The sequence below is a fragment of the Cricetulus griseus genome, chromosome 3 (genome assembly GCF_003668045.3).
Source record: "Cricetulus griseus strain 17A/GY chromosome 3, alternate assembly CriGri-PICRH-1.0, whole genome shotgun sequence".
NCBI lineage: Eukaryota > Metazoa > Chordata > Mammalia > Rodentia > Cricetidae > Cricetulus > Cricetulus griseus.
In genome coordinates, this window is record NC_048596.1 from 169378122 (window position 1) to 169405487 (window position 27366).

The 27366-nt window shown below is 42.3% G+C and overlaps 1 protein-coding gene across 1 annotated transcript; it reads left to right on the forward strand.

Moving 5' to 3' along the window:
• On the forward strand, nt 1-27295 carry LOC100769715 (liver carboxylesterase 1). The gene is made up of 14 exons (XM_035441683.1): nt 1-13; nt 636-840; nt 2056-2200; nt 4400-4533; nt 5790-5943; nt 7360-7464; nt 8156-8260; nt 10672-10710; nt 14511-14651; nt 16375-16455; nt 17396-17543; nt 22316-22447; nt 23729-23801; nt 26745-27295. The coding sequence occupies exons 1-14, from the start codon at nt 1-3 to the stop codon at nt 26926-26928; spliced, it is 1659 nt and encodes a 552-aa protein (XP_035297574.1). The 3' UTR covers nt 26929-27295.
• Nucleotides 27296-27366: the final 71 nt, after the last annotated feature.

Here is a 27366-nt window from a genome sequence, read left to right on the forward strand (position 1 = left end):
ATGGAATCAATGAGTGTGCAGAAGCCTGATGCCCCATCTTTCTCTCTCTGAATGATCATGCTTAAAGTTACGAAATGGATGTTCTAGAACCCTTGTCATGTTCTCACTCCCATAGCTATTTTATTCTATTTATTTGTCTACTAATTAAATCCCTGTGGCCAGATTCAATGTCCTTCCTGATGTGCATCCAATAATACAAGACTATTTTCTACTCCCTTTCAGCTACACTTGGTGGTATTCATAAGCCATCTTCTCGTCTCAGAAATGTCCTGTGTTATGCTGTCTCCAAGCCTCTGCACTTAATGTTTCATCTTGCTTAATACCCTTCCCTCGTTGCTTCTAATTTTAGTACTTCCTTCCTATCCCTCTCGCAAATTACAATGTTTTTCTTACCCAACTTAAGTGCCTTTGTCTTTCTTATGATGTCAGACTCCCAAGGATATGGTCACCCTCATTCATTGTCTCATCCAGCATGCAGTTCATATTTTCTTTATTTTACATGCAACAAAACCATTGTTTAGAGGGTTGAGGTGACTTATTCAAGGCCATAGACCTAGAAAGTGACAAAGCCTGCCTGGAATCCAAGTCCAGCCTTTCTTTTCTAATCTGTCCTCATTTTCCCCCATGGTCATCAGGACACCCGTCCTCACCACCTGTGGTGGACACTGTTCATGGTAAAGTCCTGGGGGAGTACGTCCGCTTAGAAGGATTCTCACAGCCAGTGGCCGTCTTCCTGGGAGTCCCCTTTGCCAAGCCTCCTCTTGGATCCCTGAGGTTTGCTCCACCACAGCCTGCAGAGCCCTGGAATTCTGTGAAGAATGCCACCTCCTACCCTCCTTTGTAAGACACTGGGGCCCTATTTATGGACATTGTCCTTGTAAATATGAGCAATATCTTTCCAACTGTCTTATCTCCCTCTTTGTTTGCTGTGTAGACATCATGACCAAGGCTACCACAGGAGAAAAAGTTTATTAGGGATTACAGTTTCTGAGGATGAGTCCATGATCATCATGACAAGGAACATGGTAGCACTCCAACAGGAATAGTGCTGAATGTTCATATCTTAAAACAACAACCACAGAGCAGAGCTGGGGAGCTAACTGGGAATGGTGTGGGCTTTTGAAACCTCAAGCCTGTCTTCAGAGACACACCCCCTCCAACAAGGCCACACATCCTAGTCCTTCCCAAACAGTTTTAATAACTGGGTATCAAGCATTCAAATGTGTGAACATATGGGGGCCATTCTCATTTAAACCACCACACTGACAGATTGTCTAGTATCTGTGCCTCAGGTTTTTATTCTATGAATGGGGACAATAATAGATGTCTTGGGTTGTGGCCCTTAAATGACTTTTATCAATAAAGAGTAAGTGCTTGCATGCTTGAAGGACTCCAGAATTGCCATCAGTTTAACTCTGCATTGAGCCTTTGAGCTTTCTTTTCAGGGGAGCCACAGTGATTGTTGGGCTATGAAAAAGGCAGAATCTTAGCAGGCCAGGGCAGTAGGACCCTTAGAGTCAATACCGTTCCCTGGACCTGGCATTTTGAGTCCTACTGGAGGAAATAATTTACCTAATGTCACCCAGCATATTAGTGATTGAAGAAGCACAACCATGTAGTTTCCCTAAGTGTACTCATAAAACACAGTTCCTGACCTGTACAGTGTATGTATTTGTCATTAGAAGTAGTACCATTGGTTGATAAAAGTGCCCCAAGGATCAGAAGATGTTTACCTCATGGAGTGCCATGTCACCCTTCAACCAATGTATGAAGCCCAATAGAGGCTTAAACATGACATCGGTCCAGGCAGGCGATGATATATTCAAGGACAGGCCAGCATGTGAGCTCTTCTCTCCTGGGCCTAGGATATCCAAAGGCTCAGGGAAGGAGAAAGGTGTCAAGTTCTTCTCACTCTGCAGAGTTCGAAGGCACTAGAGAATCTAGAAGTTACTCCAGGAAGCACAGACTTTCTTACACATGGGTGCCAGCTTCATTAACAAGTGTAAACCTCCTAGTGCAAGGTTGAAGGGAACTCAGGTGTTCTCTCCCTCGCAGGTGCTCCCAAAACCCAGAGGCAGCACAGATGATTGCAGAGCACTTCACCAACAGAAAGGAGACCATTCCTCACAAGTTTTCTGAAGACTGTCTCTACCTAAATATTTACACTCCTGCCGACTTGACCAAGAGCAGCAGGTTGCCAGTAAGCATGGGGACCACTGGAAGGGGATGAGGGCATCTGGGAGCAAGAACACCACAGTCTAGGACTGAATCCAAACCTTCCGTTAACCACCAGAAAAGCAAAGGTTCCTTGCCAGTCTGTCGGAGTACATCCCGACCCTCAGTTGCCCAGCATCTGAGAGAACACATCGTATTCTTCCAAGCTCTCTCACGTTAACAAGGACAATGATGTCAAATGTTAGCTACTAGAGTGAGAACCTGATCCCAGAGCAGCTAAGATGTAATTTCAATAAACTTAAGCTGAAAAAAAAAAACCTTGATTTTTAAATATTCCATGTAATAGTTTACTCGAGAGAAACTGATGTTCTGGTGGAGGGAGCTAGGGCCCACAGTGGGTAGGCAGGGCAATAGCATGGGTTTTTCGACCTTTAAAACACAAAACAAAACAAACAAAAAAACTGCTGTTTCATAAGAAGTAGCAAAGGTAGCTGGAATGTCACTTTTCTATCCATAGTGGCTGTGTTAATTTACATTGGCCTGTGACAAAGGTGCGAGAGGAGGAGCTGGGGGCAATTAGAAGCGCCCTCTTTTGCCTCTTGTCAGTAATCCTTGTTTTTATTGTATCATTGTTATCAGTAACTGCCTTTGGCATGGGCTGATGATGCAGTGAGTCAGCATTTCCCACATAAATGATGGGACCTGAGTTGGGACAGGCTGCCGTTTGTCAGCCAGTGTTTGGGCAAAGGGCTCTTTGGGAAAGAGTCGATCCCTGGGGTGTAACAATTCAAATGCCAACTCTCTGTCAGTCTCCATGGACATGACAGGGGAGAAGAGATTTTGAAATTGGGAGTAATATTAGACCCTACTCATGCTTTTCAGAGTACAGGAAAGTGGACACAAAAGTTCTTTCACTCAAACTCTGATTTCTTCACCCATTTCTTTTGTATGCAGTGCTCCAAACACAGCCATAATGCAGTTAGGGAAAGCAGGGACATGTCATTCTCACCCAGCCTGTCTTGAAGGACCTGGCCATCTCACCATCATAGTCTTACAATCTGCTCAGTGTGCCATTGCTCACAAGCCCTTGCCTCCAGCTTTCATTATGAGATGGCCTTGACTTACTTGCTACTGGAGCTGGCAAAGAACTTGGTTGTGTGAACAAGGGAGTAGGGGCTCTGGGAACCTAGAAGCAGGAGAATCTCTACTTATGACAGAGGTCCAAGAGCCAAAATTATGGTCTGGGGTTTAATTCAGATCCTGCCTTTGTCTCCTGCTCCAACTGCTGGCTCACTATGCTGTGGCCATAGGTAGCAGGGATTTGGAGTTCAGTGTACAGTGTTGGGCCATGTGGCTTGGGCAAACCATGCTATTATATCTTATTAGCTATCGAATTCCAGCAGGCAAAGTACTCTTGTTTCTTAGCCGATGCTGGAAAATTATTCTCTACTCCATGTAAATGTTATTTCTTCTGCTTAGTGCAATTCTTGGTTTATAATATACATTATGATTTCTTTTAAACAAATAGGATTTTGTAAACTCTCATTTTTCCTCTGCTCTATAGGTTAACACACACACACACACACACACACACACACAAATTGCAAATTTTTGCATCCTTTTACCTTTAAGTTTTATCAATCTTTGGTACACAGTAGTTTCTTAAATAATGTTAGCCAAAGTACTAAAGACATCCCAGAGGAAGTAGCAGTGAGCTAGGCTTAGCAGGGTGAGAGGATTTGGGTGTGTTGAGGAGGCACTGTAGAAGCAATACCATCAGGCTGGTATGCTCCTCATCAGATAATTACTTCCCAACAGAAGTTTAACTTACCACTGAAAGCTTAGTGGTATGAAATGAAGTGGCAGTCCAAGAGCTTCCTCTTTTTTCTATGTTCAGTTGGCTGAACAGTCCAGGCATGAGGTCATGGGATTGTGGGAGAGAAGACAACATCCTTAGTTCTTGCTGTTCTCATGATGGTTTTCTCAATTTGAAATCACTGAAGGATGGAAATGAGAAAGATGGGGATATTCAGTGTTAAGGCATTTTAGGATGATCTGATATAATTGGAGAGGAGAGTGACTGCCTATTGCAGTCTTTCTGAATATTGAGGTGTTTGGAGTGATGTCCTTAAGTCACAGCCTAGATGCAGGTGACCAAACCAGATGACTTCTGCAGGCTTTGACATTCTGCTACCTATGACCTATGTGTTTATGTTTTGTTCAGGTGATGGTGTGGATCCATGGAGGTGGACTGGTGATAGATGGAGCATCAACCTATGATGGACTGCCCCTTGCTGTTCACGAAAATGTGGTGGTAGTGGTCATTCAGTATCGCCTGGGCATCTGGGGATTCTTCAGGTGATACATAGTATTTCTCTCTACATACTAGTTCTGCAATAGGTCTGTTTCTGTTATGTTAACAAGAAGAGTGACACTGTGACATTGTATAGAGTTCAAAATCATTTATTTAGCTTAGATTTGAGATGTTGAGAGTCCAAGACTGTGTGGTTGCATCAATGAGCCATTGGTGAGAGCCTTTGGGCCAGAATGTTCTCTGAGACTGATTAAGTAGTTTTGTTTCTCTACACAATCTTTCTGTGTTATTTACAATGATACAGATGTCCTTGCCAAGGCCCATAGTACTCATTCTGACTGCATCTCATACCAGGTACACTTACACTTTAGTCCCTATGACCTTGAGGCCTTTGTGTCTACTGTGCCTCCTAACTGCAGTTCTCTTCTTCAGATGCACAAACACATGCCCTAATTTACTTTCTGTTGCTATGAAAAAAACACTGACCAAAAGTAACTTGGGGAAAGAAAGGGTTTATTTGGTTTATGTTTCCAGGTCCTAGAATATCATTGACGAAAGTCAGAGCAGGAAATCAAGCAGGAACTAAAATAAAATCCAGGAGGTGTGCTGATTCCTGACTTTCTACATCCTCATACTCAACCATCTTTCTTATGTAGCCCAGACCCACGTAATTAGGGACGGTGCTATCCATTGGAGGCTGGGCTCTCCTACATTAATCATCAGTCAAACAACCTCACAGACATAGCCACAGGCCAATAGTCTGAGACAGTCATCAGTTGAGTTCCCCTCTTCTCAGATGGTTCTAGACTATGTTAAGTTGGCAACAAGAACCACCATGACCATTTATATGGTTTATTCAGGTTTCCCATAAGTGATGCTGCCTTGATGCCATCTTTCCTTACTATGCAATCTAAAGCACCAACCCTCAGTCTTTCTGCTGTATTTTCTTTACTCAATCATGTTTTTCCACCCTCTGCCATTATATTCTGTTTCCATCTTTTGGCCTGTAGTGTACAGTAAGAGCCAAGTGTAGATAGAAGTTTCATGTGTTTTCTTCTCAGATGAGCTGTACATTTTAAACCCTGGTTATAAGCAGGGTGGATCCTCACTACCTGGTTTCTGGACAGCGAGTATAAAGCCTGACTCTGAACATTGATGTAGGGATGAACAGTAGGTGAACACTCTTGTCAGTGATGTGGCGCTGACCTCATTCCAGAAAACTCAGGAAGAGTTCTAGTCTCTCTCTAGCCCTCAGAACATAGTCATAGTATTCCTAACTCTACCAACTATTGTCTTATAGCACAGGGGATGAACACAGCCGGGGGAACTGGGGTCACTTGGACCAGGTAGCTGCACTGCGCTGGATCCAGGACAACATTGTCAACTTTGGGGGCAATCCAGGCTCTGTGACCATCTTTGGAGAGTCAGCAGGAGGTGAAAGTGTCTCTGTTCTTGTAAGTGTTTCTGATATCAGGCCTCACATCCAGATTGGATGTCTGTTGATGAGATCACTTACAGACCAGTCAGTCCAGCCTTGGGATTTTTGCTCTCATAACTTGGAATCAGATTGACTCTACTTATCTATCAGCATCAGATAGAGGATGATAAAGACTAAATTTCCTGAGCTCCTGAGGAGCTCAGGGCTCAGCTTTGTATCATGGGCCATAACAAATACCAATTGTATACTGCACAATGCCACTTTTCCTCTTTTGACTTATTTGAATTCTCTTTGTTAATTAGAGTAACATTAGGGTTGATTTCTATCAAGAAGTGTTGTATGTAAACTTCAAATAGGAAGGGTAAGAGCATGAGTGTAATTTGTTATAGCCTGGGTCTAGACAGTGAAGAGACTAGGGCACCCAGCAGCCTGGGTCTACCCAGTGAAAGTATTCAGGAACCTAGCATCCTGGGTCTACACAGTGAAGGATCTTGGGCACCCAAAAGAGGCAGGTGTGTCATCAGATGGTTTTTCCATGCCCAGAAGGGAAGGTGGCAGTCTCTGGGACTGAGTTATATGGTGGAATGTGGGACATAGATCTGGAGGGCATTGAGGGGAGCTATTTGGGGCACTGGTGACTTCTAGGGCCACTCTAGCTCCCTCAGAGTTGAAGAGAGAATCGGCACAATTACTGTATTTTCAAATGCATTAATTTCATATTTTGTTTGTCAAATGAAACATTCATACTTTTCAAAGTAGAGTTAAAGGAAAAGATAAATAAACTCTGAGAAGCTGGTGGTACATGTCTATAGTCCTAACACTCAGAAAGCTGAGGTTTAAAGGGTACAATATCAAGGTCAACCTTGACTAAAGAACTAATTCTTGCTCATTCTGGGCTATTTGGCAACAAGTGTTTCCTTAAAGGAGAAGCAGTTTTCTGTACTATTGTCTTTTTTGATAATTGCAAAGTATTCCTCAATGAAAATGTTCACCCAATCACGTTAGAAACTTGGACTGTTTATGATTTTAATATTAATTTAATATTATAATTTTAACTTTAATATGATGAGCACACTTATTTTTATGAGCCTCTGTGATCACTTTTCTTGGGTTATTCTGAGTAAAATAATCCTGAAGCAGAATTTATGACTAAGAGTGTCAAATTGTCTTTGCAGTGGTTTGATTATAGAGAAAGGCTCTTGCTGTGTTTTGTTCAGTTCTTATTTTGGGCTCTGCCTTTACTGTGCTAAATGTCTGTTGGAGGAGGTGGTTCCATGGTGATCCTAGGAACAGGATACTTTTCTGTCCACAGATCACCAGGGTCCCCAGATGAATGGTCATGGCAGCAGAACAGACAGACATAGCCTTAAAGAGCAAGTGAGCCTCAGATCACTCTTTTGAGTGCAAACTCTCTTCTTCTCTCCCCTGACAGGTGTTGACACCACTGGCCAAGAACCTCTTCCACAGGGCCATCTCTCAGAGCAGTGTCATCTTCAATCCTTGCCTGTTTGGAAGAGATGCTAGGCCCATAGCTAAGGTAGGTGTCATCCAGGTCAGCTACTGTACCCTTTAATCTACCACCTTGGATCCTTACCAGTCTTCCTTGCTGCAAGATTCAGCTGAGGTGCTCAAGGGATGCCTGAAATAGAATGAATGAACAGAAAGGGCTGGTTTATTACCCACATCTAAGCCATCTTCTACACTTGTTAAAGGTTCCCTGTTGAATATGCTGTCCAGGCCTCCAGCAATTCTGCACACAGTTTAGTGTATGGGAGACATGATCGCTTCCTGTGCATGTCACATCAGTCACCATCCCCATCTGTGGATGATGGAAAGTGAAACACAGAAAGATTGAATGGCATGGCAAGTGGTAGAGGTGAGGCTTAAAACCAGACAGTGAAATTCTGGATTTTAAACCTTTAATCTCCAAAAGCTTCTTAAGAAATATTTCACTTTGAGAATAGCCCTCATCCCTTTAGTGGTCCTGGAAATGGACATTGTGCTCATTTTTATCAGGACAAGTTAACAGAGACATAGATAGTTGTGTAACCAACTCTAACCACTGATCTAGTCAGTAATAAAAGTTACTCTCTGCTACCCATCCCCCATACTTGTTCCTTTAGACTACTTTCAGCAACCCTCTACCATCTTTAAAAGACACAGGCTAGAAGCCACTGAATGCATGGAGGAAGAGACAGGATATGCTCTTGACCCCTGGTGTCTTACAGAAAGTAGCTGTTCTTGCTGGTTGTAAAACCACCACCTCAGCTGCCATGGTTCACTGCTTGCGCCAGAAGACAGAGGATGAGCTCTTGGAGGTCTCTCTGAAAATGGTAGGTGTACACATCCTCGTGTCTCCATGCTATATACTTGGCTCAAGACTTGACTCATTCATCTGTCTTCTAAAATAGCTATCCCCTCTCAGGATAGTGTCAATCTTGTGATGAAAATTGATTCGCACTGCTTCCCTAACATGAAATAAATAAATAGATGAATGTAAAACTGCTCAGTAAGAACATTATAAGAAATTGCATGACAATCCTCAGATTAATAGCATGGTATTCTTATTTTAGGGTATATTTTATGTTATATTTCTACACATAAACACCAAACTGAATGGGTGAGGGCATGCAATACAAGGCTTCTAAGGAAAGTGTCCTATATAATCTAGGACCATCTGTCCACAGAGGGCAAGGCCCACAGTGAACTGGGCCCTCTCACATCAATCATTTATCAAGAAAATTTCCCACAGATGTGCCCACAGTCCAGTCTAACAGAGGCAATTCTACAATTGACATTCCCCCATCTTAGGTACTCTAGTTTGTGTCAAGTCGACAATAACTACCCAGTACACCATATATTTCTCCAACCATCTACTGTCTATTTATTCATCCATTTAACTAATTCTATTAATATTTTTCATTAATCTAGTAGAAATCATCTAAAATGTTTAATTCTTTTATTTGCAATTTTTTCATCTCTATTAATTATCCAGCCAACCTGTATCTATGTGCCTTCACACAGACCCTCAAAACAATGGATTCCTCTAGAGACCATAGAAGCTCTCTGGCACTTTGCTATTTCTGCTTGTCCATGGATTGAGCCAGTGCAGACATAGGATTTTCACTGTCAGGCTTAGGTTCTTGTAGATGTATTCAGTGATTATATATTGGTCCCAGCATGCATGTACATGTACTCTTATGCATGAATGTGCACACACAGATAGCACACTCTTGGATGGTAGGACTACAATGCACAATGGAGGAATTGTAATGGTTGCTTCCCCATGCAAGTGAGCCCAGTTAGCTAGAGTGCAGTGATATAATCACTGCCATCCTTACAACAAAGAAAAACACACATTACAATGAGTTCCAGAGATCTTGGAGGTGTCATTTTTCTGAGCCCAGATGACAACACTCTTCAGTGTCCCTTGAGCATAAAAAGGAATGCATTGTAATAGAAGCATTCAGCACTGAAATGTTCTGAAACAAAAGGTCTAGCCCATGGCTATATCCAGTTGTTCTGAAGATACTTGGGAATGCACCAACTCTATTACTCGGTTTTCTGTTCTTTTCTTTTCCCAGAATACCAGAGTCATACCCTATATATTAGAAGGCATTTTCCTTAATTTAAACCACAGGCTTAGTGTAAACTAAGGTGAAATGGCATGGTTTAGCCAAGATTTCTGACTTACATGGAAGCAAACTGTAGTGGAGGCAGGTTAGATGCCCAAACATCACTTGAGAAGAAGACATGGTGCTGCATTAAACCATGCAAGGGCCCTTGTGGATTGTACTTGAGAAGTGAAGGTTGGATGAGGTTAGAATCTGGACTCTTCCTTAACTGCTCCTCATACTGAAGGACATGGTACTCTAGATCATGTGTAGTTGTCTGAATTCATTAAGCAGGAATAAGGAAAGGGGAAAAATGGTGGAGAGCCTTCCTGCTAGTCTATCCCAACTGTTGGCTTATGCCCCCACTTGGCCTCTGTATGCCTTCTACCACCACCTTGACCTAATTCCACTACTCTGCAGAGGAGACATTGGGATACAGTCACCAGTGAGAAGAATTGAGATTAGGAGCGTGGGAATAGGCAGAAGACATCCTTTCCACAGTTCCTAAGACCTTGAGTGGTTCCCAAAACCTGTCCCTTTTCTGCCACTACCCCCTGCATCATCTGGATCCTACCTGTGCCCACGTCCAGAGGACTCTGACCCTGTTTCATGTTAGTTTCTATAATAAAATATGTTGAAAAAAGCAACTCAGGGGAGAAAGTGTTTATCTTAGTTTACAGTTCCTGGCTATAGTCCAACATTGTGAGGAAGCCAAAGTGGCAGGTGATTGAAGCAGCTAGTAGTATCACATCCTCAGTCAAGAGCAGAAATAAACCAGTGGATACATGCTCTTTTGTTTGCTTGTGCTCAGTTATACAATCTTACAACCAGCCTAGGGAATGGTGCCCCCTACAGTAGTCTGGTTCTTTTTACACCAATTAAATTTCTTAGGACACTTTCTAACAGACAACCCCACATCCCAACTCAGTGTAGACTCTACCCAATTGAAACTCTCTCCACACAGGTAGTTCTAGGTGGTGCCAAGTTGACAATTAAAGCTGTCCATTACAGACCTAGTAGAAGGTTCTCTTAACCTTGGACCTAGCGAAGGCAGAATCAGGCCAAGCTCATAGGATCAGCTTTGGACAAAACAGTTTTCTCACCCAATTTCTCTACCTTTGTTTCCACAGAAATTTGGTACTGTTGACTTTCTTGGAGACCCCAGAGAGGTAAAGTCCTTTGCTTTCTGAATTATAGGTACTGAGACTTACAATTAAGGAATAACTTTAATAATTATTGTAAGGAATAATTCCTTACAAATAAGGAATCTGTGTGTGCACTGCCGAGGTCCAGAAAGGGGAAATTACTTGTGAGGGTAACACAGTCAGGAGGAGCCAGGCCAGGAGGACTTTATTCCCAGTGAAGTCCTCCTACTCAGCAACTTGGTGTCCCCCAGAGTCACCTAACCCCTTCTAAGTGAAATTTCCTGCTTTTAAAATGATCCTGTAGGAGTAGGATACACCAGAACCTTCCATGCTCAGGAGACATCAGTAGGGAGCACAGGTCTCCTGAAAGGACACAGGGCCAATATACTGTGAAGAAGGAGACTTCTTCTTCACAATCAGGAAAATAATAAACCACATACATAGTTTATGCTTCCACAGACAGAGTCCAAGCAAAAGCAGTGGGGGTTGGAGAGTTGCACAATGGTTTGATGTGAACAAGAGTCAGGAGGTGACTTGGTGGCCTCTGGGTGGAACTCTAGAGGAGGGAAAGAAACCATCTATTTGGAAACCTAGAGGATGAAGTGCTCCTGGCAGAGTGAAGAGCCTCTGCATGGCTCTGCTGAAGAAGCCTAGCATATTTTGGGAGGTAGCATTAAAGGGTGGGTAGTAGAAATAGGAGTTGGGCTGGCCAATGAAAGGCTTGGACTGTGATTCAGCATGAGAGGGGAGTTGTTTGGAGGACTATGAAGAGAGCAATAAGAGTGAGTTTACTAATGTCTCTAACCATAGCATAATACTAGACTATAGGAAGGAAGGGAGATGGAAAACCAGCTGGAAGGCCACTGTGTAACAATAAGGCACTGCATTTTTATAGTACTTATAATATGCCAGGGCATGGGCAGTGAGGCAGCAATATATTGTTTTGGATCTGGAAACTGTGAAGGAATATCTGAGCAGGACTTACTGTGGATGTGTGATAAAAACAAAGGAAGGGACCCAAGCAGGCAATGCACACAGCACCACAGTGCAGGCAACAGAATCCCAGGGGACAGTAGCAATTGCTCACAGTGTCACAGTTACTACTGGGGTACCTCCTCTTAGATGCAGTTCCACCTGGGTTATTTCTCCATGTCCATCACTTTTACTGTTTTCCCTTCTCAGCTCCATGTACTCTGTTGTCACCAGACTTACTCTTATGAAAATAAGAGAGACCCACCATCTTAAACTCCTGACTTTTAAGAGGGATATCCCTCCACGGAGTTGGTGCTATAAAACATTGCTGAGTACCAGGGATGTTCCAGACATTATACAGACAATATGCTCCACACTTTGCTTCCTGTATCCTGTGCTTAAGTATTCCTCCAAATCAGAACTATTTGAAAGTCTCACAAAGAGCCCTGAGCAGTGATACTTTATCCATGAGGTGTTGGAAGTTGTCTTTGCAGGGCTGCAGTCCGAGCCAGCCAAGCAGCTCAAGGTTTGTACCTGAGAGGGGGAGTGTGGACTGAAGAAAGGCTAGCTAAAGACATTAAAGGAAAAGAGACAGAGACACAGAATAAAAGCAGAAGGGCAAATCAGTCAATACTGTAACACCACAAGTTTATTTTTCACCACTTTTACCTTCACCAAAAAGGGGAACATGGTTTCATATATACAGAACAGACTTTTCTTCCTCTTTTCTCTAAGGATTCAGTAACCACACCTTAGATTCAACTTCTCGCTACCTGGCCTTGAGGATCAGGAGTAATCACACCTCAGACCAGGTCTGTTGTTATTTAGAAAAGACATCTAAGGCCAAGATCGAACATTCTACTGTAGCCATGCCTTTGACCTTTAGGTCTTATGACTTACTGAGGACAGTTTTGAACTCTGTGCCCTTGAGCCAAGATGGAACTCAGCCATCTTATGGACACCGACAATAAGGTCATTCCCTGCCCATCATTTGGGAAATGTTGGTTCACAGAGAGCATATACAACTGCTGTGTGTGGCCAGCACTATTTTTCTTCAGAGAAGCTGCTTCTGCCATCTGCTCCCATGACGGCTTCTCCACACCGCAGTTTTTCTATGGCAGAAGTAATTGTTCGTAGGTCCTAGTCTCCATTGTCAACCTATTCCAGGAGGGTCTGGCCCTCACCTGCATCTCTCAGATGCAGAATCAAGTCACAGTTTGGTCATAAGTTAGGTGTTTCTTAAGGCTAATTATATTTTTAACAGTACAAATTTAGATATGCATAGGTAGATATCATCTACCATATCCACATCTGTAATCGTGGATTCTGCATTTCAGAACTCACTTACTTAGTAAAGTATCTCTGGAAGCCTAAACTATCCCATGGGCCTTAGGTGTCTTTTCTAAATAACAACAGACCTGGTCTGAGGTGTGATTACTCCTGACCCTCAAGGCATGACACCATTCTGGTTATCTGCACAGTGAGTGTAAAGCAGGTGATGCCCAGGTTCCATCTGAGCTCAAAGAGGAAATACTTTGTCTTCTTGCTCATGCTCACAAACTCATAAGTGTCTTCAATTTTGACTATTTAGTGCTGCCTTTAAGAACAGTAATTTGTTGGTTTTTAAAATGTCCTTTTATGGGATTTTTTTAGAATGTTATACATGAATATACTGTATTTATATCATCTCTACCCCTCCCTCTCCTACTGCAAATCCTCTCCCTCTCCAATTCTTCTTGAGTTCTGATCTCATCTTCTAAAAGTATTATTATATATTGTGTATAACACACACACATGTGTGTGTGTGTGTGTGTGTGTGTGTGTGTGTGTGTGTGTGTGTGTGCGCGCGCGCGCGCGCGTGTGTCCTGATCCTCCAGCTATTACAATCTTTCTGCTTCTTTTTCTCTGAGTCTTGGGATAGGTGATGCATTGTAGATACACTGAATGGGGTCAGGCAATTAGACTCCAAGTGTCAACCAGTAGCTTCTATTTACTGCAAAAAAAAAAAAAAAAAAAAGCTGCTTTGATGAGGAATGAGAGCTACGCTTACCTCTGTGTAAATGGATAGCTATTTAGAATGCAATTAGATTTAGGAAACCATCAGTAGTAGGTTCTCCTCTAAGGTCTATGACCTCTATAGCTGTGAGTAGTTGACCAGGTTTATGGTACTAAGAATGCTTTCCCCAAGCTGGATCCAGGCATGTGGGGTAAGTAGGGATAGGGATGGTATGGTGGGACAGTTATAATTTTCTTAAATTAGCATACATTAAGTCTCATTATGGTATTTTTCTAACAAAATTAATTAATATGAATTAAATTTGTTTTTTAAAATTTTGAATGTTGTACATGCATGTGATGCATACCAACCATTTTTGCCTCTAACCTCTCTACAACCAACCAGCTCCTTTTCTTCCCACAAATCTCTCTTTTGCAATCATAACTATTTTCTTACTTTGCAACCCACTTAGATTATTCATGGCTTTCTGTGCAATCATGTGTTTGGAGCTAACTCTTAGATCCTGGTGGGTTCAGCAGTTTGTGTACAAGAAGACACTGGCTCCTCCTCACTAGCATCTATTAACTAAATGCAGAGTTAAAAGGGCAGGACCCTGTCAGCCCCTCCCACTCCCTTAACTTATTGCTGATAGGGCCTGCCTCGTGCAGGTTATAAATTATTAATAAAAATTGTTGTCTAGAGAAGGTGGTTTCCCATGCCTTCACTCTGTCTTCCAATAGTCCATACTTCCTGAAACATCTTCTACAAGGCTCCCTAAGCTTTGGCAAGGATGGTATATGTATCTCACTCAGGCCTGGGAAGGACAGTCACAGACGTTGCATTTCCATCTTTCCAGAGCTATCCCTTCCTGCCCACTGTGATTGACGGAGTGCTACTGCCAAAGGCACCAGAAGAGATCCTGGCTGAGAAGAATTTCAACACTGTGCCCTACATGGTGGGCATCAACAAGCAAGAGTTTGGCTGGATCATTCCAATGGTGAGAATATATGGCCTCTTAAACAGGTATACTCACAGTCCCAGCAGTCAGGAACCCCCTGTTGCTCAAATGCCTTCTTCCTCCTTGAGTTTTCTTTGAGACCAGAACAGATGTCCCTATTGTCATTGAGTGGGTATTTCCATGGCAACATTACCCAGAAAGCCCACCTACCTATCCTCTGGCAATTTTAGTCCTGGACACCCCTTCCCCCAAACACTACCTTTCCTTAAGGAGTCCTGAAATTCATAGGCTGGCAGGGCCAGAGATAATACCTGTGCAGATGGAGCAACCAAGGACATCTAAAAAGGAGAAGGAGCTAGAGAGCAGAGGTCAGGCTGGAGCTCAGAAGCTTCCACCTTGGAGTTGAACTCTCAGGTCCCCATATACCTCCACAGGTCTCTGAAGTGTCCTGTTGCCAAGAGTCAGAGGCAAGTCATTGACTTAGTTCTGAAATCCAAACAGGATTGAAATTTTACTATGCCATAAAGTCAGACACAAAGCAATACAATTGGGTACTTTTAGTCCACTTTTAGTAGTATGGCTGAAATACAGAAAAGAGGTGTGACCTGAGTTCAAGTCCCTGACTTCCAATACCTAGAGAGGTTTCAAGGCTGGGAGCTCAAGGACTAGTGAGTCTGGTACAAGGATATTGAATTCAGTTCATGCTCTCTCACCAGGACTGGAAGCTGTAAGTTGAAATAAAACTCTTACCAAAGTGAGTCTGTTGTCCTGCATGGTGGCAGAAAAGAAATTAAGCATCATCTCTCCCAGATATTTACATTCCAAATATCACAAGCAAAGTCTTTCTCACAAAGTCTTGAGAAAGCAATTCTGGCATGATGTTATTAACTCTTAGGACAAAGAAAGAACTGGTAACTGCAATCTGTTTAACTCTCAAAGAGAGGGCCCAGGGGTCAATCTGTCCATCACCAAGTTCATGCTGATAAATAGAGTAACTTCCACTGAGTGTCATAAGTTGGTGCCATGCTAGGACATGGCCATTAGCTGCTAGAGTAGTATCAAGTCTCTGACTGCAGAAGTTTGAACAAGGTATGAACATACTGATGGTTCTATAGCTTCTCTGGAGAACTTTGGAGATCATAAAAGTATATAGTTACATGACTGACTTTGGCTTCCTCAGTCACCTGAAGTTGTGGGCAAGGGCTTGAGTCCTCTGCCCTGACCAATAACTTTTCTATTATTCTTATCTAGATGTTACTTCACTATTTGGATGACTGCTGCATATGTGTTATATGCATATATATGTAAATACATATATGCACACTTTATATTGAAGTATCTATAGGCAGATATATATAGACTATAGGCCTTACAAAAAGATATTTTAATATGTATGTATATAAAATATATACTATATTAATATATACAGTATATAATGAATGAACATACAATATATACTGTTATAATAGTATATAATATATACTGTATGTGAGTGTATATTTAATATAAATAAAAGATACATAATACACATTCATATATATTTATATTGTATATGATGCATATTATATTTTACATATTACATACACACACATCAAATTACTACTCTTTCATTTCATCGGTCTTTTCTCAAACACAAACTCTCAAGAACACCCATTAAGACCCAGTAAATAAGTTTCCGTCTGTATTGATTTGATTGTTTGGCTGTTCTGAGTCTTGTCATTTCCCCATAATTCATGAATGTTCATAACCGTTTCTTCAACAGTTTCAGGGCTTTCCAATCTCCGAAGACAAACTGGACCAGAAGACAGCTGCTTTCCTTATGCGACAGGCCTACTCCATCCTTGTAAGAGTTGAGGGAATCATGGAAATTGGTCGAGAAACAGAAGTCTGTATGTTTTTCCTGAGCACACATGTATCCAGTGGCTGAAAAGTGCTTAGATGTGGGCTCAGCTCCAGATTTCTGCTTTTCCCTTCAAAATCCTCATAAGAAATTCACATTTGTGGTTTGCAACCCAACCCTTCTCTGCTGGTGACTGCAAGCAAGCTCTTAGGGAAAACAGTTTACCTTGATAAACCAAATAGGACGGAGGCAGTGACTGGTGGCATAAGACTTATGTAGGTTGCTATGAGGAGGCATGGCAGAAGGGGACATCATGGGTGGTTACAGAATTTGGGCTCTCTTCTTTTTTGGCACATAGGCTACTGTCAGCTGCAGGTCCCTGGGTGCCCTGTAAAGCTAAAGAAAAGTTATGCAGCTGCAAATCTTATGATTTGTATCTTTTCTTTAATTCCATTTCCCAGGAATATGTTATTTGAGGTTAATTTATTAGATACTAAAGGTGCCTTTTCCCAGAGAACAAGGGAAGATAACAAAAATTGCTTTTCCCTTGAGGACCCAGGGGTATGTGTGTGTGTAGAGCAAAAGCACCTTCCCTTCAGAATAGAGATGGAGAAATCACCCACTAGAAAGCAGTCCTTAAGCCATTAGGTGGCTTCAGTCACATGGACTTTTGCCACAAGTGGGACAATAATGATACATTGCTGAGATGTCTAACCTCCAAAATTAAACTTAAATCTATTAAAAAACAAATAAATCCAAACAGTTTATATTAGTGTTCCCTGGGCCATACTCTTCTCCAAATGTTGTCTTCTTGTCCACTCACCACCAGAAGTAGGAGAATTTGTCCTTGAACTTAGGTGGCTCAGGATCAACGGATCCATGACAACCACCTAGAGAGGCCCCACTGCAGCAGGTTAGGTGGTCACTTTTTGGTCCATTTCAGAACGTCTCTGAGAATCTGATTCCTGCAGCTACTGAGAAATATTTAGGAGGGACAGACGACCCTGTCAAAAAGAAGGACCTGTTCCTGGACTTGATTGCAGATGTCATGTTTGGCGTCCCATCTGTAACTGTGGCCCGTAGTCACAGAGGTGAGTCTTGAAATGGAGTAGGAACTTGAATTAGCCAGACAGATCTCTAACCTCTGCCTTTCAGTGTAAACAGATATAAAATTTGCTGAGGTCAGGTCTCAAAGGCAGGTTCTCTATTGCTTCTGCCAGTAAGTATCGGTTAGAAAAAGGCTCACAATTTAGTCAAGGAGGTGGTGCCAGCAAACACTCTAGAGAGACAGGGCCTGGAGACCAACCTGGTACACAGTCCCCCAAGCTATATCTATAGATAGCCCCAGGGATTACACTTTTAATATGTTGTTGAATCATATTTGGTAAAGACGCTGTTGACGATTTTTATGTCTATGTTCATGAAGGATATTGAACTGTAATTTTATTTGCCTGTAGTGCCCCTGTCCTATTTTAATATCAGGATAATGATGCTCTCAGTAAAAGAATTTTACAGATATTTGGAAAGAGTCTAAGGATTAATACCACAAGCTCTTTCTTTTAATTTGTGTTTCTGTTTATCAGTGAAATTGTAATAATCTGATTTTTTCATTAATGAGGGACTTCTAATTACTATTACAGTCTCCTTACTCCATACTGATCTGTTCAGATTGACTATTTCTTCTTGTATCTGTCTCCATTTAGCTTACTAGTACAGTTATTTACCTGCTTTAGTCATTGTTGGCTGGTTGGTGGTGCTTTGCTCTGTCCAGATATTAATCAAGGAGAAATTCTTCAAGCATTTTTGGCAGCTCTTTTATTTGGCACCCTTGACTGTGGGTGTAGGCAGGTTGAGTCAACAGTAGAGGGCAGCCTCTCATTTTACAGCCAGTCACTGTTGGGGAACAAAGTGAAACATGCAGTCCTTAGTCCTGCAAACAGTTTAGCTCTTGTGTAGGCCCAGGAAGCCAGGATTCCCCAGTCCTTTGCTGCTGTCACTGAAGCATCTGCAAAAGCAGAAAGCAGTAGGGCATATCCATCCACATTCCTTAGTTTTTAACAGCAACCAGTACTGCAGCTCCTGTGTGAACCCATGAGTGTAAAGTTCCTTAGCCCTTAATACTGGTCAGTGTCACAGCTCTAGCTCTGGATCCAAGGTCTAATCTGAAACCCTTGACCGAAAGGACTCCATAGCCTTTGCAAAAGCTTCTGTCAACCAGGATCTTCAGTCTTCCTTTTCTAGCACCTTACTGCTTATACCCTTCTTCAGTCTAGGTTCCCCCCATCGCCTGCTGTCTCTCCTTCCACTGACTATCCTCCTGGCTGGGCTGTTCTCAAATTGTTCAGTGGCTTCCACTTCAGCAGCTTGGCCTGTCAACAGTTCTACTCCCTCTGCCATTGCTACTGCTATCCATTGTCACTTTCTTTGTGCTGCAATGCTGGCTGCATGACTGAATTAGGCAAGAGAGGAACACTCCAAAGTCTCATGTTAAGCTTGATGTTTCAGTGCTAGAAGAGGGAACACAGGCACGTATCTCTCAGTCATACCATCAAATAAGCCTGAACAGTCTTCTTATACCCAGAAGAGGGGTATTCACATGAAGAGGTCTTGTGTCTTTACCACTAGTCACAGCAGCCATCTGCTAGATGGCCAAGGGAACTGCCGCTCCTCTGACCTGGGTGGAAATGGCCATAAGATCATCTAGAGTTCACCAAGGGTTGTGACAGCAGGGCTTTCAGCAGTCCTCACTCTATAGTTGTCTCAAAGAGTCTGTGAGCATTAAAGTAGGTTAATGATAGCATATGGTGCTTAGCCCAAGGAAGCCTGGATGCAAAGAGGACCCAAACAGTTGTACATTAGAGAGTCAAGATGCTCCTCTTTCACCATATTTGCTTATTGATAGGAAAACTGAGAGGAGAGCCTAAAATACCCAACAGAACTTATCATTGACACTGATGATGGTTTTAACCATCTTAAAAATTTTCCCAGTATACTAGGTACATGTAAGTCCCCTTAAATGACACAGTTTTTCCATTATCCATTTCTTGTGCATATGTGTGTCTGTAGTAGTCTCTTATGATGCTGGGATGTTGATACACAAATAAACAAACATAATGTTCCACATAAACAGACTAAAGGATAGCAACCACACTATCATCTTATTAGATGAAGAAAATGCCTTGGGCAAAATCCACCATCCATTCATGATAAAAGTCCTGGAGAGTATAGGGATATAGGAGACATATATTAAAATGAGAAAGGCAATATTCGGGAAGCCCACAGCCAACATTATTCTAAATAGAGAGAAATTCAAAGCATTTCCACCTAAAGGGAACAAGTCAAGTAGGATCCCTCTCAACTTGTTAAACGAGTACTTGAAGTCTTTGCCAAAGCAATAGATGAGTGATGGAGATACAGGGGATACAAATAGCAGAGGAAGAAGGCAGTGTTCTTACTGTGATAAGATTCTGTGTATAAAAGACCTTAAAGACTCCATTAGACAACAAAAGGAGATAAAGGGGATAGAAAACTCCTACAGCTGAGAAACAGAGTTTTAGAAACTGAACTCAGGTCTTCAGCCTTGGTGACAAGCTCTTTCTCTCCCGAGACATCTTGCTATCCTGTAGTATAATCTAAAAATCTATAACAAGATGATAACAATGTAACTTTAAGTATAAGAACTCTATATCTCTGTCCCTCAACACACACTTTCTTCATGTTTCTGATATCAGGATTTACATCATCTAGGCAGACATCATAACTTATCATAAATCTAGTTGATTAATTTGTCTCATCTATAATCATTGGTGTAATTAATTTCTATTGATTCTTTGCACTACACAGAATAAAAGTGTGTCCACATCTCAACTATAATTCTGGAGTGTCCTGCATGTGGCTTGCTTCATACCAATGGCTTTGATGTCTCATGTTACTCATCACTATCTTTAAGTTTTGGTTTAATAAGCACTGTTCAGCCACTCCCATGAGGCAGGTCCAGAGGCAGCAAGTCCCACAGCTCTGTCTAGGAAAACTGCTATGTCTCCCTCACCCCTGAAAGACCCTTTCCTGAGCACAGTGCTCTAGGCTGGGTTACTTTCCTTCAGCACACTGCCTGGATCACCAGCTCTCCCAGGCCCTGGGATTTCCTCTAAGACACTGGCTGTATGTTTGACACTTCCTTGATTGTAGAGCTCTTAGCACTGATGTACCTGGGGTTCTCCCCTCTCTTTCACTGTCAAAGCTGTGATTGTTTGTTTCTTGGCTAAAATCACCTGGAGGCTGCTGTGCTTCCTGACCTAATGCTGGGAATTTATCCCAAAAGGCCAGCATTTTCAGCCACAATCTCTTGAAATAAACCCCCGTCCTTCTGTTTTCTTCCTTCTACAAGTCCTCTTGTTCAAATGTTTAGCCTGGTGACAGCACTTAATTGTCTTCCATTTTTGGGGGTTTTTGTTTGTTTATTTGTTTGTTTGTTTTTCTTACAACTTGTAACTACTAAGAATGTGTGTCTTAGTTTCCTTCCAAATATCACATTGTGATTATAAGAAATTTAAAAATATCAGAGATTCAACAAAAGGTAATAAAAATATGTTGGGCAGTGTTCTATGTAAAATGCATTCTTTTGTTCACAAAAGATCTCTGTTGCATAGCTAGGATCTGAGTTCCCTTCTAAAATTGCCAAGTGGCAGAGACAAGGGCAAACCCTTTCCACCAAGTTCTACTTATCTTGAAGCATCTGTTCCATAAATGGCTGTCAGAATCACATGGTTGCCAAGGTTACTGTAAGGGAAGATATGAAAGGTGATTTTCTTCCTCATCCTTCTTATGTCATTAGAAAGTTCTGTCCATGGATATATCATGATGTGAAGTAATGACAACAGTGTATTAAATATACACCAAATTATTTTAAATGTTTATGACATACATGATAAAACCAAATTATAAGTGCATAAAGGTTTATACATACATATGTACATATAAATGTGTATCTATATAAGATTCATAGGCTATAAAACAGTGGGAACTTCTCTGTGTGATATAATCATACATTTTAATTTTGTTTTGATTTTTACTTTTTCTGCAAATTTCAATTCTCTTACTATATCCATGGGGACAATGTTGCAAAATTTCTCCACCAGGCTGATATGCTCACCCTTCCCTCCCTAAAATCACTCCTAGTGCACAGTTAGGAGGCTTCTGTGCAGAGGCTTTCTGGGCTATATCATAAGGGGCAAGGACTGGTGGCTCCACCGATGTTGTAAGAAAAGTGGCATTTGACTCACATCCAGAACTTTGTTGGTGAGTGTGGAAGGCAGAGGATGGGAGAGAGGTTAGAGGAGACTCCAGTTCATCTTGCCTTGGCACTTCTGTCTTGCCATCACTTTCTCACAGTAGGATATTACACTTGGGCCAAGCACACAGCTGGATATGAAATATGAATTTGCCAGTTTCTGCATAGATTTTTAAAGTCTAACTACCATAATTTTCAGAGGCAGTCTGGATTTTCTTCAGCCTGCTCTGTAGAGCTGAGAAAATTCCTAGGAATGCTCAAAGCCAGTCTGTCTGAAAGGCAACCCCAAGGATCTAGACCGTCTTGGAACCAAGGAGCAGCCATGTCATCATTAACACACATCCTGTGTGTTGCATTCAGGGATACATTAATTGTTCATTCAATAAACACCTGGTTCAGATCCTAATTCCACATCAACCAGATGTGCAGCCCTAAGCAAGTCACACCCTTCTTAAAATGGCGTTTATCTCCTCTGCACACGAGGAGTGTGTTCAACCACAGGGCCTAAGGCCTGGATATCATCCAGGTATGTGCCTGGAAATGTGAACTGTGCATGAATCCATGTCTCCTCAGATGCTGGCGCTCCCACCTACATGTATGAGTTTCAATATCAGCCAAGCTTTGTATCAGACATGAGACCCAAGACCTTGAAAGGAGACCATGGTGATGATCTCTTCTCTGTATGGGGAGCCCCATTTTTAAAAGGTAATGTCTCTCTGCTGGCTTTCCCCTGGTGATCTGAGGCCTGGGTTTGGGTTTTGGCTTTATGACCTTGAGGAATTTCTCCTTCTAAACTGGCTTTCCAGAATCTCTATAACAGGGCTCAGCTATGGAACAGTATCCAGCCTCTCTGCTTCTTCAGTACATGTGATAGGATTGTGCTAATGTGTTCCCAACCATAGTCATTCTCAGAATCCTGACCTGTGACACCAGAAAAGATCTGATGGGTTGCATATAGGCCTTGCTTAAGGCAAACATTCCATGGTTTGATTTTCCTCCTGTGAGAACATTGGAACAAGGGAGGGAATTTAAAAATTTTGCTAACCTTAACATGGCCTATTGAGTTTCTTCCTATCTGGCTATCTATATTTGTTGATACCCAGCTCCCATGTAGTCTCTAAGAGTTGTTTTCCAGCATAACCACAGGTAACCCCTGTTTTCCTGACCTCACCCCACTAGCATCGATATCCTGTTGTGAACCCTTTCGCCTGGGGGTTTTGTAAGTTTGTATATAAGGCTGCTCCACAATAAAAGGAGAGACATTCTCTCAGAAAATGGACTTGTCATTCATCAAAATCTCCAGGCTTTCGCCTGATACTTAGACTTAGTTGTGGTGCAGGCAGCCACACTATATATGTAAAACACATCATATACTTTTATATCTTTAATTATATGATGCTTAAGAGAAACTTTCACAGAGGTCTTCAACACCTTATTTCTCAGGAGCTGCATGTAACTAGTGATCTCTTACAGTGCATCACTGTCTCTGGGAGTGCCCAAGCTATGTGACTCCATAGGCTCTCGGCAGTTCTGATCATTTTCACAGTCTGTGCACAGGAGTGAAAATAAAAGAGTGATAACAGCTCTAAAAGCCACCAACCCTGATAAGTTAGAAGTAACGGACTATTGTTGCCATTGTATCCCAAGAGGAAAGTGCCAGGCAGCTGAATGTGGAAGATGAAGGCAGAGAGCTTATGGAATTAAGTCATTTGAACTTAAGTGTGGGCCTGATCAAGCAGGATCTTCATAAAAATTAGATTTGGACCCAACAATTATGTGATAAGAGCCAAGACTTTTCATTTCTTTCATTCAAGTACTAACCAGGCCCAACCACACTTAGCTTCTAAGATCAGAAGAGACAGGATGAACCAAGGGCATTATGGCCAAGCAAAGAACTGTATTTCTTACAGGCTCCCTGTGCTGCTGCTGCTCTGCCTTGTAAACCAAGGCTTATATAGTTAAAGCATCTTCCTTTATCCTCCACAGGGGGCACCTCAGAAGAAGAGATCAACTTCAGCAAGACAGTGATGAAATTCTGGGCCAACTTTGCTCGGAATGGGTGAGGTTGAAGATATGGTGTGAAGGCTCATGGCTTTTGGGAATGAGTATTATCTAATGCTTGAGTGATTGACCTCTTTTCTCTATGACCATAGCATTCTTACAAGGAGACCCAAGTTAGTCAGTTTTGTAGGCATGACTTTATTTGTGAGATAGTTCAATTTAAAGGATGGATTGTGAAATTTGGCTCACAGAGGTTTCAATTCTTGGGCACTTGGCTGTTCACTCTGGTCTTGCATCAATACAGAACACCATGGTGGGAAATAGGGTAGACCAAAGCTCCATATGTTCCACTGATAAGAGAGTAGACGTAGACATAAAGGATAGAACCAAGGTTCCAATATACTCCTCATAGGCATGTTCCCTACAGCCAACTTCCCCCAACCGGTGGATGCTCTTAAATTTTCCATCAACTTCCAATAGCACCATCAGATGGGAATTAAGACCAGCATGTATGTTTTGGAAGAATTTAAGCTCTAAATCATAATCTGTGACCTTCAGAGGCTCATGCCCATCGCACAATCTCAATATTTCCAACATTAATTAGAAGTCCAAGTCAAAGACTTCCATAGTCTTACAGAAATTCTTAGTTTTGAGTCTCCATTGCAGCAAAACAGTAACATTTCCAAGATATAATGACAAAGTCCATACATTCCTATCACGCATGAACGAACAGGAAAGTGGCACCAAGGAATTGTCCCAAAGCAAGTCCAAAATACAAGAGAAAAATCTTAATTGTTGAAGCTCTGGGTCCAGCATCCAGGAGTCTGTTGGTAGATGATGGGCTTGGGAAACTTCTCCTCTATGGTCCTGATGTCTCCACCGGCAGGACCTCTCTGGGACTGGCTATGCTTAAAGCCTAAACCTTTCCTAGGCAGATGTTCCTGGCCCTGCCAGTTCTAATTAACTAGGGTCTCCATAGCCCCATCAGCTTCACTCTCACAGTGTCAATGCATCACTCTCTCAGTGTTGCCAGCAGGGTCTTCAAACCTTCCACGCACTGGCTGGCCTCCCAAACCTTCATTTGAAAGCAGGAAGAACCCTTGATGACTCTGTAACTCTTGTATTCTGCATGTTTACAAAACCAGCACCACATAGACAATGCTAAAATGCAACTGTGGCCTGAGATTTGGCAGGGCTCCATGAAATGTTAACTGTAGCATCTTCCAACTCTCTGAACATGGGAAAATAAATTCAAGGGAATCAGTTACTTAGGTCATTTTGTGGTGGTCAGGGTTCTCTTCTCAAAGCATATTCTTCAAAGCAATTTTGTATCCAAAGCCTATAATGGGCTGATTGGAGGCTTCCTAAGTTATCCTTGAAGTAGCTCCCCTTTGTTCATATACAAAACAGACTTGATACCATGGCACTAATCCCTTGAGCAACGGAACTGTCCTTGTACATAATTTTAAGCATGCTGCTTGTTTGGCAAAACTTCAAATTTCAAGCCTTTATGGTGTGAATTTTTGCTCCTAAATCTTAGTGTAAACTGATTACAATCAGCAGAAAATACCATTGCCACTGCCTTCATAATGTGCTCCCTAAATTTCTCCCACTAGTTAAACAGCGCATCAACTCTGAAGTCAGCCTCTCATAAAATTTCAGGGCAAAATAAAGATAAATTCACTTCCACAAAGGAAGATGGATGGCTTCCAATATAGTTCCTTATAGAGGACGCATTCCCATGTGAGTGATCGAACGATTGACTTCTCTGTATTTTGCCCATTAGCTCCCACTAGACTATTCTGCAAGCCTTAATAACTGCATTCTAGATATTCTGCAACACACTCAATAACATTTCCAAACTCTGTCACAAGCCAATTAAAAAGTCTTCTGAACTGTATCATCAGATAAATTAAATAATGCCCCGCATCTCAGTAACAACTTCAAGTATTAGCTTTCAATCAGTTCAAAGGATGAATGTTTATTTCAGGCTCTGAGTTATACTTGGACTTTTTATTTGGGGCCTGTGCTGAGGAAGAACATCATGGTAGGGACAAGTTTGTGCAAAAAGCTCCTGTCTCTTGACAGGAAGGAAGCAGTGAGATAGAAGGGTGGGGGAGGGGTGCTACTCATGGCCAGTCCTTCAGGGACCTGCTTCCTCCAACCAGGTACCACTTGCTTAAGTTTCCACTTATGCCCAGTTTGTTATCAGCCAGTATCACATGAGGAAAATTTAATATCCAAACCACAAAATGATTGTTCTTAAAATGAACAGGCTGATCCTAGCGCCCTCATCGAGTGGCTGATGGAAGCAGAGGCAGGCACCCACAGCTATACACTGAACTGAACCTGGAACCCCGTTGCAGAGAGGGAGGAATGATGATCAAATGGGTTGGGACCAGGCTGGTGAAACCCACAGAAACAGCTGGCCTGAACAAGGGGGAACACAGTGACCCCAGACTGCTGACTGGGAGGCCAGCACAGGACTGATCCAGACCCCTGAACGTGGATGTCCCTGTGGATCAGTATTTTTCCCTGGTGTAAGAAGGGATTTGACAGCCCATCCCACGTGAAGGGATGCACTCTTGGCCTGGACACATGCGGAAGGGCCTACGCCCAGCCCAGGATGATGTGCAGACTTTGGGGAGTCCCCATGGAGGGCTCTTCCCTCCCTGGGGAGTGGATGGGGGAGGGGGTGGGAGGCTGGTGGGGGGGCTAGGGAGAGGGAAGGGAGAAGGGATTGGCATGTGAAGGAAGCTCGTTCCTAATTTGAACTAAGAAAAAGAAAGAAAGAAAGAAAGAAAGAAAGAAAGAAAGAAAGGAAGGAAGGAAGGAAGGAAGGAAGGAAGGAAGAAAAATGAACAGGCTGTCCCAGGCAGGAGACAGCGATCTGGTTACTGGTTTCTTGGCAGAGATGAGCTAGGACATCCTTGCTCATTTCCAGACACCATGGGGACAGCATAGCTGATTTGGTGAATTTCTCTTTTTATTCTGTTCACAGGAATCCCAATGGGGAAGGCTTGCCCCATTGGCCAGAATATGACCAGAAGGAAGGCTACCTGCAGATTGGAGTCCCAACACAGGCAGCCTATAAGCTGAAAGACAAGGAAGTTGCCTTTTGGACTGAGCTCAGGGCTAAGGAAGTAGCAAAAACACCCACCCAGAGGGACCATGTTGAGCTCTGATCAGGAAGTCCAGCCAGATTTGAAAGCCTGGAGCCAAGAAGGGGCTATTCCACAGAAACATTTGCTTGTTTGTTTGTTTGTTTACTCTACAAAACTAGCCGTCTTACTATTGAGCATATAAACTCTTTGATATATTATACAAACAATAAGAGGGAGATGTTGGTCTTTGTGCTCTCTGTTTTTTGTTTGTTTGTTTTGTTTTGTTTTGTTTGTTCTTAGCAACAGTATAAATCATAACTGTAAATCAAACCAGGGCCTGTGTCTTTGAATAAAGATGAATTCATGTGCCTCCCAGAGGGAAGTATGGAGAGAGATCTAGCATTGTGAGATGCCACTTCTACAGGTGGTGGATAGATGATTGACTGTCCTGGATCATAAAGGAAACAAGCAGACTAAGCTGAGATGGTGTTGTGTCACTTTTTCCTGGGGAAACCTGAA

Excerpts from the sequence above, each read along its gene's own strand:
- LOC100769715 (XM_035441683.1), top strand. Across the intron at positions 2,201-4,399 it reads CCAAGAGCAGCAGGTTGCCA|GTGATGGTGTGGATCCATGG; the intron begins GTAAGCATGGGG and ends TGTTTTGTTCAG. Across the intron at positions 23,802-26,744 it reads GCCAACTTTGCTCGGAATGG|GAATCCCAATGGGGAAGGCT; the intron begins GTGAGGTTGAAG and ends TTCTGTTCACAG.